This window comes from Vicugna pacos, chromosome 34 (assembly GCF_048564905.1).
Source record: "Vicugna pacos chromosome 34, VicPac4, whole genome shotgun sequence".
Lineage (NCBI taxonomy): Eukaryota > Metazoa > Chordata > Mammalia > Artiodactyla > Camelidae > Vicugna > Vicugna pacos.
Genome location: NC_133020.1, coordinates 14,792,322 through 14,805,107, shown reverse-complemented (window position 1 = coordinate 14,805,107; position 12,786 = coordinate 14,792,322). Strand labels below are relative to the sequence as shown.

Below are 12,786 nucleotides of genomic sequence, written 5' to 3'. Positions count from 1 at the left end.
ATCTGGATGTTCTGAACTGGAGACGCATTTGCTCTCTCTGTTGTTACCTGGGAGGACACTTATGATCTGTACTCCTTTAAAAACATCTCTCATTCTTGCAGGTCTCAAGGATTCCCAAAGGATTTCTCCAGGAAGTGTCCCTAGAGCTTGAGGCAACAGTTCACTTCTTTCTGCCAGTGTTGCCGGACTGTACTTCAGTCTTGGGAGAGGTTAGCTGCTGTCCCGGCATTACTCCCCAGTTCTCATTCTGCACGTGAGCAGAGAGCTTCTCACTGCCTGGGGTCTTACCAAACCATTACTAGAGGGAAGTTAAGGTGACAGCCAGCCTGCAGCCCAGAGCAAATGGGATCATGAAGGTGTAAGTCCTCTGCGGGATGGAAGGAGCTGTGTAAGTGAAAGGATTCTTATAGGGAGTAAAAGTCATTTCTTTCAAAGGCAGCAAGGCCAACAAGGAGGTGATGGCGAGATGTTGCCGTGGAAGTGTGAGCGTTAGTGGTGCAGCCGCAATGTAGATTCTGTAATGACTTCCTCCGGTGGCCTGGCGGCCCTCGGCCGTTTTCTTTCACCCTTGCTGAGACCTGGGCCCTCTGTAGCCACTTACCTGCTTTTCCATCTTGTAAGTCATGGTTGTATTCTGCAAAATCCGCGAACTTCAGACCTCTCTCTCTGCAGGTTGGCTGCCACCTTAGCTTTGTGCATGAGCAGTGCTAGTGGTGGTCTGCGTGCCCTTAGACAGTGAAGGCGCTCCCTCTGCTCAGGTGCATCTGCTCCTGCTCCATGCCTCCCGTGCGCTTCCTCCTGCTGCAGTCCGCTCCCATCTCTGCCTGATGAGCGCCATCCCCAGCCGCATATGCCCCCAGCCTACACCAGAGCACTCCTGGTTTCCCTGTCAGAGGCTCTCCTGCCGCCTTCTCCCCTGTGCTCAGGGAATGGTTGCTGGGTGAATGTGTGTGACGAAATTGAGTTGTCACTTCAGCCGTCTTGCAGGGGTTAATGACACAGGCCTCCCAGCTCTCGACCAGGCCCTCGCATGTCAGGAGAGCTCACCTGGCTGTGGTTAGGAGCATAGACTCTGGTGTCCCCTGAGATACACCAAATGGTTATGTTGGTATCATCACCATCATCACCATCACACTGGGTATCTCTGGTTCTTTCTGCAACATAGGGTGGAGCATTTTAACTGTAAAATATTTACCTCCCCACCACCTCCAAAGTCTGTTCTCTCCTCTGAGTCGGAAAAGGGGTTATATTCATGGCTAATTTGGGTGTGTAAATGAGTGAATTACAGAGCACATAATGAACCCAGTTTAATATTGTTTAGTTACCTTAGCTTAGGTTTTGAATGTGTCACTAGGTCCTACAAACTGACTTTTATTCCCCTTTAACCCTGGACCTTGGGAAGGGGGGTCCAGGTTATTGATGTTGCTCCCAGATTTTCGTCCCTGTCCCCTCCTCCATCCACCAGCACCTCTCCTTCAGCTCTGCTCTCCCGCAGTAGGAGTTGTGATGGCTAATAAGTAATAACTAATAATTAACAAGACAGCTGTCATTTTTTATTTGTTAGCCATGTGCCCGGTCTTGCATAGGCATCTTGCAGATATTATCATCTACTTCAGACAGATGCAGAAACCACGGTTCAGAGGCCTGCAAGGAGGCCTCGAGGTCACACGGTTGTTGGGCGGTGGAGCGGAGGCTTAGATCCAGCTCTCAGACCCACCCTTGAGACCCCAGAGCCCTTCCCCTGTTTCTTTCTCCAGCCCCTCTTGTTCGTACCTGATGGTCACTTCACCCCCCACAGTCCTGCCCCCATGCTCCTTTACGATGCTCCCTTCACGGTGTCACAGGACACTTTTATATTTCAAACGCGATCCTTAGAGGATGCAGCCGCACTTAGGACTAACCCTGAAGACCCCACGTTTACACCTTGAAAATGCCAGAATCTGCCTACTTTGAGGCTGACTTTTCCACATTCCCAATTGATCACTTTTTTGAGAAAGGGGTTTTAACCAATATCTCAGAGGACGGTGGTAGCCAGGAAGGCGGACAGAGAGCAGCACAGGCAGGGAGGCCGGACCCCGGACTGGGGAGGGCCGCAGGGACTTCTCAGGGAGACAGAAGACCTCGGGTGTCTGTGTGCCCTGAACTGGTAGCTTTCATGGAGTCCAGGGGAAGTCTCGCGGGGAGAGAGGTGGGATTCCTGCCCTTGAGCTTTGATTGTTACCCCGTCTCTTTCTTTTCCTGTTTTGCTGCCTCTCAGTGTCCCTTTCTAGCGCTTTGGGATGGGGAGGTGGGAATCTGCCTGACTTTAATGTATTTAGTTTTGGGAACCGCTTAAAGGTTTTGAGATGGCTTTTCTCCCTTCCTGCCCAGACATAAGGCCTCTAAGAGTAAGAATGCATGTGGGGAAGCTAGACACGCCATAAAATAATTAATTACTGGGACAAAGTGATGCAATGCAAATTCCTGAGATCCTGGTATCTCTTCATTCTCTTGAAGACCCAACTAGAATTTGTTCCTTTGCTGAGACACTTAGATACATTGTTTGAACAAAGGAAACAGGGTCACTTTAGAATGTCCATTATGTGGTAATCCATGCCATTCAGCCTGTGGTGTAATTAATGAGAACCCTGGCGTCAGTCTGTCTGTTGTGGGTCCCCTGCGCAACAGGATGTGGCAGACTAATGGGGAGCTGGAGAAGGCTGACGTAATTCCAGAAGGACCCAGAAACGGCGCAGTTTCAGCTGCAGGTCTAGGCCCACCTGAGCAGGTTCCTAGTCCCAGCGGGCACAGAGACATTTGTTTGACTCGACTTTGCCATTTGATTTTGACATCAGTTCGTGATAGACTCGTGTTTTCCTTATGGCCAGAAATGGTGTCTTGAGGAACTGTGTTTTAAGATCATGGTTTTGACACAGTTATAATTCGTTTGACAAGGTAGAGGTAGCTGTGGAAAAGGAAGCGTCACCGGCTGTCTCTCCTTGCCGGGACAGCTGACAGCAGTGTGGTGGCCCTTGGAGTCAGAAGATCTGGAGTCCAATCCTGCTCTGACATCTGACAGTACCTGCTGTGTGGACCGAGGTGAAGTGCCGAGCCACTCTGGTGTGGCCTGCCACTGGAAAGTGAGGGAGTGGGACTGAAGGACCTCTGAGGACCCTTGCTGCGCTGAAATCCCCTGTTCTAAGCCCCCTCTGTGAAGTCAAGGATTGTGAAATGCTTATACAAGTGAAATGTCAGAGTACAAAGTGTACAAACAGACTTTGCCAGTGAAAATGTCATTCAAGTTTATCTGCTAACAAATAGTTTATTCCCTTTGGTCTCCTCTTAGCTTTTGTTTTGTGGTTCATGTTATGTCTGGCAACTTGCTCTTTTTGTTATTTAAAAAAAAAGAAATGGTGGTGGTTAAATTAGAAACAGAAATGTTCTCTCACCCTACTGGAAAACTCTAAAAATGGCCATTTTAACTTATCTGTCAAGGATTTCAAAAAGGTACTGAACACATGGCTCAACCTGGTAGGTATTTAATTGAAATGAATTGAGATCTGAATTAATTAGCTGTGTAGGAAAAATAGGCAGGGATGAGGCATAAAAGCATGAGTTTGAATTCTGCCTTCACTGCTGCTACTGGCTGAGTGACCATGGACACGTTTTCTGATCTCTGACTCCCTGATCTGTAGCTCTAGGGGGAGAATGGTATGTTCCCTGTAGGACTGTTGTGAGAAATTGATCATGTATGTATAGTACATAGTACAGTGCCAGACAATTAATACTCAATGGATTGTAGTTGTAACTGTTATACATTACTTTATTACATTAACTTAAATAACTAGGGAATTATTAACTATTACATACAGTGTTCCACCTTCCCAGTCATCCTGGTAAGATGGATGTCAGTAACTAAAAGAAACAGTCCCGTTAGTATGGATTTCGGTCTTTGCTTTTGGTAGACCACGTGGACTGAGATTTGCCACAGACTGATTTCTCCTCTTGTCCGATTTAGAGATCAGCGGTGTGGTAAGAGAACAGACAGCAAGAGTGTATGTACTCTTACAAGCTGTCGTCGCAGGCTCTTGCCTCCAGAAACAGTGCCACTTGAGAATGTCCAGTGCGTGGTAGTTGGTGTCATTAATGAAAACATCTGCCCATTGTTTGTCCGTTGTGCAAGAGAGGGGCATCCCGGAGAAGATTCCCACTGAGAGCTCCCATATCCTCTGTGGGAGTGACAACCTGGAGGAGGGTCAGAAGCCAGAAAACAGAGTTGACCCGGCAGAGTTTTTGCCACAGCCTCACATTCCCTAGCTGATCTCCTGCAAGGCTTTCCCCTGGGCTCCTAGCCTATTTCTAGGGGCTCCTCACTGATCCTCTCTCCCCAGCTTTTCTTTTTAATAAATTCAGTTGATATTCAGCTGATCAGTTGGAGGTTCACTTTCCTGGAAAGGATCTTAATTCTCCTTTTAAAGATCTTAAAGTCAGATTTTCTTTAGAAATTCATTTAATTTTAATGAGGCAGAGGCCCAGGTCAGTTCTCCTGAAAAGATCCCAGATTTGGATTTTTTCCTAATACTGAATTGTAAGAGTACCTTATACATTCCGGCTGTCTCTCTTATCAGATATATGTATATATAGAATATCTTCTCTTAGTCTGTGGCTTGCCTTATCAATTTAATGATGTCTTTCAAAGAGAAATTTTAAATTTTGATAAAGACCAGTTTAACCATTTTTTGTTTTATGGTTAGTGGTTTTTGGACCCATCTAAGAAATCATTGTCTATCCCTAAGGTAGCACAGGTTTTTCTCCAATATTTTCTTCTAAAAGTTTTATAGTTTTGTCTTCTATGTTTAGATCTGTGATCCATTTCATGCTAACTTTTGTGTATGAGGTGAGGTGTAGGAGTCCAGGGGTTTTTTCCTCCTGTATAGATATCTAGTTGTTCTAGCACAAATAGCTGAAAACCTTTCTTTTCCTCATGAATTACCTTGGAAACTTCGTAAAAAAAAAAAAATTGGCCACATATGTTAGGATCTATTTCTACACTCTGTTCAATTTCATTGATCTATATATGTCTGTCTCTATGCCAGTACCACTATCAACTATCTTGATTACTGTAGCTTTATATTAAGTCTTGAAATCAAGTACTGTAAGTCTTCAAACTTTGTTCTTTTTTAGAATTCTTTGACCATTCTGTTTCCTTAGAATCAGTTTATCAAATCCTTATCCAAAAAAAGCCTTCTAGAGTTTTGATTTAGATTGCAAATGAATCTATAAATGAATTTGGCAAGAACTGACATCTTAATGATACTGAATCTTCTAATCCACGAACATGGTATAATTCTCCATTTTTTTGAGATCCCCTTTAGTTTTTCACAGCAGTTTTGTAATATCAGTGTTCAAGCCTTATACATATGTTGTTGACATTTTTGCTGAGTTTTTTATATTGATACAGTTGTAACTTTTATATTTTTTATTCCATTATCCAGTTGTTCATTGCAAGTATATAGAAATACAGTTGATTTCTGAATATTGACTGTGTGTCTTGTAACCTTGCTAAATTCACTTATTAGTTTTTGATTCTAGGAGTCGCTAAGATTTTCTAGATACACTGTCGTATCATCTGCAGATTAAGACCCTTTTATTTATTCCTTTCTGTTTCCTAAGCCTTTTATTTCCTTTGGCTGACTTGTTGCACTGGCTAGGACCTGTAGTACAACGTTGAATAGAAGTGGTAAGAGTGGGCATCTTTGCCTTGTTCCTGATCTTAGGGAGAAAAGTGTCTTTTACCACTTACTCTGATGTTACCTGTTGGTTTTTCATAGATGCCCTTTGTCAGATTGAGGAAGTTTCCTTCTGTCCCTAATTTGCTGAGATTTTTCATAACTGAATTTGTTGAATCCTTTTTTTGCATCTTTTGAAATGATTATATGATTTTTAACCTTTATTATACTGAAATGACAAATTATGTTGATTTCCAGATGCTGACAAAGCTTGCATCCTTGAGATAAATTTCATTTGGTAATGACATATTATCTTTCTTGTATATTACTGGATTTGGTTTGCTCATATTTTGGATCTGTTGCTGGTAGTGGACCAACCAGGTGGGCAAATCCACATTAGGTATTTGGAATGAGTTTGAGCCCATTCTACAGATGTCTAATGTCTTAGTAAAGCGTGCGCTTACGCCTATAAATAATCTCACCTCCCTTTTCCCCTGCCCTTTGAAATGTGCTGCCACCAGAGTCAGTATATGAATATACGAGGCAAAGCTTGAAGTATGAGATTAAGGGTAAACAGTAAGTTCCTTGAAGGCAGGGACTTTATCACATCCATTCTGTCAGTGTAAGATCAAATCCAGCTGGTGTTACAGAGCCCCTCAATTACACTGGCTTACACAGGATGGACGCTTCCTCTTCTCTCCCAGGCCTGGTATGACTCTCCCCTGGAAAAGTCCTCATGGCCCCAGACTTCTTGTTCACTGCTCTGCCAACCCAAAGATTGTGACCTTAGTAATTAATCCTCATGGTCTGAGGGGGCTGCACCTGCATTTCAGCCTCAGCGGAGGGAGGGAAGGGGCGGGGGGAGGAGGGGGACATGCCAGCTAACTTGTAAGGAAGCAGCCCAGAAGCTGCCGTGAGAGACTTGTGTGTGTACTTAGTCACGCGGTCACAGCAAGGCCAGGATTTTGAGGCAAGAGTTGTGAGGAATAAACAGTCATTCTCTGTCTGTTGGAAACTCTAATAGTTCTTCATTTAAATGATTTTTCTGGAAGTTCCTGAAACAAAGTTATTTGCAACATACCTCCTGGGCCTCAGTTTCCTGGAAGAGTAAAGTCACATTAACAGGAAGTCCTGTCAGTGTACACAGTAAGCCGTGTGGGGGCGGAGTTTGGGTTCTCTGTGTCTGTATCCCTGGGGCCTGGCGTGATGCGTGGCACACGATATTTTTCAGCAAATTGTTGACTGTATTGTATGTTTGCTTTCTTGTTAGACTCTTTGTGCCAAAATAGAAATAGGAAAGGGGACGGTGTTCCCGATGGTCAAAATGATGAGATTCAGAATTGCGTTGGATACTGACATTGCCTAAAGTCCTGTCAGATACGCTAGAATAAGTCTGTACCTGGGGCTCACGTGTTCAAAATGTGAGGAATAGACGTTACGCATTTTATTACAGGTGTTAAAGTCTGCACCAAATTGAGACTTTCCCTGCAGCATTCAGAAAGAATGGGAAGAGACTTAAAAGGCGGTAACTTTTGTGTCATGTGATTTCATATTCTTTAACACCCTACCATGTCCCAACTAAAATTCATGTGCCAGTAATGGTACACTCTCTCAGTTAAGAAATACGGGAAAAGGAAGATGTTGCCTCAGGTTTATTTAACTGCAGGGAGGATTTATGAAGCGGTCCTCACAGTTTGCCTTGAATGGTACAGAACTGACTTGATTGACATCTGTGGTCCTGGCAGGGAGCGCCGCCCCCTCCATGCAGCTTCCGAGGAGTGACTGCAGCCACGGGGAGGAGGGAGGGATGAAGCGGCGCCCATCTGAGTCCCGAGCTGGCGTATGTTAGCATGGTTACCCCACGGCGTCCTCACAACAACCCTGCAAGCCTGGAGTCAGTCCCTGAGTCTTGCAGATGAAAATCCTGAGACAGAAAGTGTAAGTCTGAGCAACTCAGTGGCTGAGCCTGTCTGATTTCTGAGCACAGGATTCATTCCTGTAGAGGGAGAGCTAGGAATCCCAGGGTCTCAACAGGCAGTAAGTGTCTCATGCTCCCAACACACAGGGCTGACATCCTTTTAGTCTCCCTCGCGGCTGGTTCTGGGGCAGCACTTGGTGAAGCTGTGTTGGAGGAGGTTTTCATCCCCGGTGCTTCCGGGAAAGCTCGTGGCCCCCACGTGGCCTGTGCTCATCCCCCATCCTGGCGAGAGGACCTGTTTCAACTGGATTGCCTGTGTCTCGCTTCCTTCCCTTCTGCAGATGGATCTGTCTGTAGAAACTCTCTTTAGCTTCATGCAAGAGCGCCAGAAAAGATACGCCAAGTACGCGGAGCAGATCCAGAAGGTCAACGAGATGTCAGCCATCCTGCGCCGCATCCAGATGGGCATCGACCAGACGGTGCCGCTGCTGGAGCGGCTCAACAGCTTGCTGCCCGAGGCGGAGCGCCTGGAGCCCTTCAGCATGAAGCCCGACCGCGAGCTCCGGCTGTAGCGCGCGTGCGCTCGGGCCGCCGCCGCCAGGGCCCCGGGATGCTGGGACCAAAGTCCCAGGAGGTGACCGAGGCCGTTGGATTGCTGGTGCTCCCCGAGGGGGCGGGACGCAGCCCTGCTGCCCTGGACACCGCTTTCTTCCCCTCTGCAGAGCCAACCAGCCAAACCCACGCTCAGTGCTCACCGGAGTTGGAAGGTTTGAACTATTGGGAATTCTGTACAGAACTCTGCCTTGGGAAGTATTTTTATTTTGTTTAGGTTTTTTTTTTTTAATTGACACTGTATATTATCTAGTCTAGCTTGTGGATTGAAAAGAAGAGAAAGGGAGAGATATTTTAAGAAGCTCTGTGTCCTTGATGCCGTCGTGGTGTTTTTCTCAGTAGGCTGTCTGGGTTGTGGGCTAGAAACATAAAGAACAAGTGTAACCCAGGTCCGTGTGTTGTGTCTCCATCGCATCAGGTCCTCTCTGGGGCACCCCCTGCCCTGGCGAGACACTGGCATTGTTCCATGTCAGCTTAGGGTGTCCCTCCTGTGTCGTCATCGGAAACTGAAGGCTCCCTTTCCACACCCTCGTGGGGTTCGTCTCCCACTGATAACTGGTTTCCTTGATGCAGACAGAGGTTCGGTTTCCTCTTGCTCCATCAGCACTGGCAGGACTCCAGTTTTTGCGGGCAGGTCTCAGCATTTGCTTTACTAGCTTCACAAACTCTTGGTGCAGTCAGGCGCCCTCAGCAGAGCAGAGCACGGGCACCCGCAGGTGTTCACGGAGCCCCCGTGACGTGCCAGCCGTGGTGCCGGGGTACTGAAGGGCTGTGTGTGGTCCCTGCCCTTCTTTTCTGAAGAGGAAAAACTGAAAGTGCTGCTGAATTTCTATGGGGGTTTAGGAAACAAAGCACTTTGAGTGACCACAGAAGTCGCAGTGCAGTGCTGTGTGCATCCTAAAGGTTCTGATGGAAGAAAAGACTGCAAGGAAATGGGTGGCCGGCAAACCGAGACCAGGAGCTGGGGAGAAAGGGAGGTCACTGGGGCCAGGACATCATGCTGGTCTCCACGGGGGGCCCCCCCGTTTATTCTCCAAACCTGCGAGGTATCCCACTTAATTTAGCATCTCTCAGGTCAACTTTATCTGATTCTAATCACAGGTTTTAATCAGACAATGTCTTGTAAAGTTCTCAGAACTCAGAATGAAACGTAGGACATAAAACCAGCTGGATGACGGCAGAAATGTGAAATTCTAAGCTTAATGGAAAAATAATTTTTTAATATTCAGACATAGGCAAAATGATCAACAGCTTCTGTGATTTTCTAAGGCCCCTTAAAAGTCTGATGTGGCCCACTGGTGAAAGAAGCTCGTCTTTATAATACCTTTGACGGTAGGATTCTAGAGCAATTCATTAGGGAGTACAAATCAAGGAAGATGTTCTGTCACTTTAGAAACCTGTTAAATAGCTAAGGTTATGCTAGGAAATGTCACGGAGGGGAAGGCAGCAGCATTTACTGAATAATGCATCTTCCCCCCTCCTCTGTGCAGTCCTCTTTCATGTATTAAATTTCCACATAATTGCAGATCTGGTTCTGGACTGTGTTCTGATCTTTCTCTCCATACTGTTTCATGCTGTTTTTTGTTCATTTTTAAACACTGTTTAATATTATAATTTCATACTACATTTTAATATCTGATATGGCTGGACTAGGTCCCCGCCTTCTCCAATTACTATTTCTTCCTAATTTCATGTTTTTCACTTCAAACTGGCAGAAGAGTTGAAAAAGAAATTACAAGGCATTCTCATATTCTCTTCACCTCGACTGACAGAAGGAGGCATTTTTAAGCCCTCACTGTGATTGTCTTTTTTTGAATTCCTGGAGCAGACAGAACCCAGCTTTGAACACAGACTTGCTTGTAGCTTTCAAAGAAGGAAGGGCTGGTTGTCTCCAGAGCTATAAAAACAGCTCTGGGACCAGGTTCCATTACCCTCAGTGCACTTAATAGGATTTACAAATAAAAGCACGTAACAAAGTGACACACAGACTAAGCCGACGAGGACAGGGCTTTCTCACTGTGTTGTCGCAGCGGATGGTCTTGACGTGGCAGAAAGGTGACCAAGCATTGTCCGCAGAAGTTCTCCGCCAGCCAGCTCTCCCTCCAGTTCTTTTCCTTCTTATAAAGAAGTTAGACAAAATGTGGTGTTCGATGTGGGTCCTAAGTGGAGAGGCTACTTGCTATTGGGTAGAAGCAGAGACGTGAACAATAGGCAAATTTTGATAGGTTTTGAAATAATTCTAGTTAATGTATTTATGGTGTATGGTGGTTTTACAGTGTTGTCAGCTTTGGCTAGGCTGAAGTACATTTCCCAGAATTCCTTTCCCTGTTCCTTTTTGGTGAGAGTTGGCCACAGAGAATTTTGCATGAGATTTTAGTGGAAGTAAGGCAATATCCATGCATACTTGATGGAGGCCACCGTAGGTCAGGCCCTGTTGCATCTCGTGTGCTTTCATGGATCTGTTGGGCCTTTGGTTTGTGGGCAGCAGCCAAGCCAGCAGCTCCTCCAGCTCCACAGAACTGTGCCTTCAGCGTTTCCACATCCCAGGCCGGGTGTGAGCACTGGCTTCTCCTCCAGGTCATCTGCAGCAGAGAGGATGAGGGCTTAAAGGGCGGAGGCACCGTGCGTTCTGGTGGGACGCAGATGCCGGTTCCAGCTTGTTGCTTCAGGTGTCCTGGCTCTCCCCCACCGCCCACCCGTCCCCCATCCCCCACTGCCCCCCCAGCCGCTTTCCCAACCACCTGCCCAGCAGTGAAGAAGAAACAGTGAGCCAGGACTCTGACCAGCTCCCGTAATTAACTGCTTAAGGTAAGTCTCATTTGACAACTTCCTTCTTCCACACCATTCCTTCCTGGTGGTTCTCCTCTGATTGGACCCTGATTGGTAACGTTTCACTTTTCCCTCCTCGATATTTTACTTTCTCTGATTGATTCTGGGAATCTGAGTGATTTGCTGTTTCAAGAGGCGGTAATGCTGGGCGCTCTAGGTGTCCCAGGGCTGAGGCGGCAGCCGGGAGCCGTTGAAGAGCCCTGACTGGAGGTTTCCACCCGCCGAGAGCACGAGCTGGTCTGGATGGGCTCTCGCACCCCCTCCCCCAGCTCTCAGCTCCCAGGCCTGCAGTTCTGATACGTCACCCTTAGCAACGGCAAGGGGCATCTTTCCCTGTTGTGTCCGAGCAGTGACTGTAGGTCTTGGTAGGGGCTTTCAATTCTGGGAGAGCTGCTTCGTTTTGTTAATTATGAATCAGACAGGTGTCCAGTGGCTCCTTTCTTTTAAGGACCTGTTTTGCTATCAGTCAAGTCATCTGTATTTATGGGCCCCATCAGACAGGCCTCTGGACTTCTGCCTCCTGTTGCACTAGCTGAAGTGGAAGGTCAGTAGGAGGGCCTTTGCTCCTTGTGTTTCGTGCATGTAAATTTACCATAAATGAATTCTGGGGTTAAGAGCAAGTGGTAGATTTCATGAGCACCTTTATAATTATTTTACGTCTTTGTTTCCTCTCAAAGTTTCATCATTCTTAGTAACTTACGTTCTCTGCCAGAGTGACTATTTGATGGAATGAGTTTTGAGGACTCTACACCCTGAGAGGTAGAAGTGCCCGCAAGAGATGAGTTTGGTTTTTTTTTTTTTTTGGTAAAGTATTCTCTAGGTATTTCTTTGGTTTCTTCTCTGATATATGAAAAAGGTATGTTACAGATACTATAAACATGCTGTTTCCAAGGTTACAGAAACTAATGGCCCTGGGGGGCTCTGTGCACCACTCGTTCTTTTGGGTTGATTTATAGAACTTACTGAGCTTTGGCATTCCCCGTAGCAAGTCCCAAGGAAAACCCGGAATATTCAGTAATGAGAGCTGTGATCAACCATGGGACTGAAATCTTGCCTTGTTTTGTTTACACCTCAGCCAAGCCCAGAGGTGTAGTCCTCACAGGACATCACTTAACGTGTTGATACTAAAGATGGAGGGATAGAGTGAAGGGAAGTTTTTTCTTGTGGAATTCTTACGTGTACATTTTTTTAATTGTGAGAGAAATAGTTTTGCTTTTCTTTCCCCTACCCTGACTTGCATTCCTTTGTAAGTACCTCAGAGGTGTTGCCGTCGTCCACTGGTTTATAATAAGTGACACTGAATTTCTTACGCACACACCAGGCACGTGTCTTCCATTCAGATGTCACAATTATTGACCTGGTTCAAACCAAAAAGTTAAGTTTTTTGGCAACTAAATCTGGTTGCTTACTAGTATAACCAAGATCTCAGGTGGTGAGCTGGGGGTGGGTGTGTGTGTCCATTACTCCCAGAAATTTGTTCAGGGTCGTCAGTGTCAACATAAGACATGATGGAATTTGCCAGTGATTCGATTAATTTTCTTCACCAGTCAAGGCCTATTCCTCCTGCTACCTTTTATTAAATAGTGAAGCATGATTTATGCTAAAAGCTTTTGTGAACCAAGTACTTTTAATTCATCTTTGGAACTGTCATAATTCCTGACCAGAGAACCCAGGCCACAGCTGAACTAACCCTCTCCCAGTTGCCCTGTCTGCCTGTGA

At 46.1% G+C, this 12,786-nt stretch overlaps 1 protein-coding gene across 2 annotated transcripts in view; it reads left to right on the top strand.

Annotated features, from left to right (window-relative positions):
• The window catches only part of BORCS5 (BLOC-1 related complex subunit 5), a 68,788-nt gene extending 60,162 nt beyond the window's left edge, over positions 1-8,626 (top strand). For both annotated transcript variants that reach the window (XM_015235652.3, XM_006199870.4), the window contains exon 4: positions 7,968-8,626. In XM_015235652.3, the coding sequence (XP_015091138.1) occupies positions 7,968-8,198 (231 nt within the window). In that variant the 3' untranslated portion in view covers positions 8,199-8,626. The remainder of the gene's footprint in view (positions 1-7,967) is intronic.
• The last annotated feature ends 4,160 nt before the right edge of the window (positions 8,627-12,786 follow it).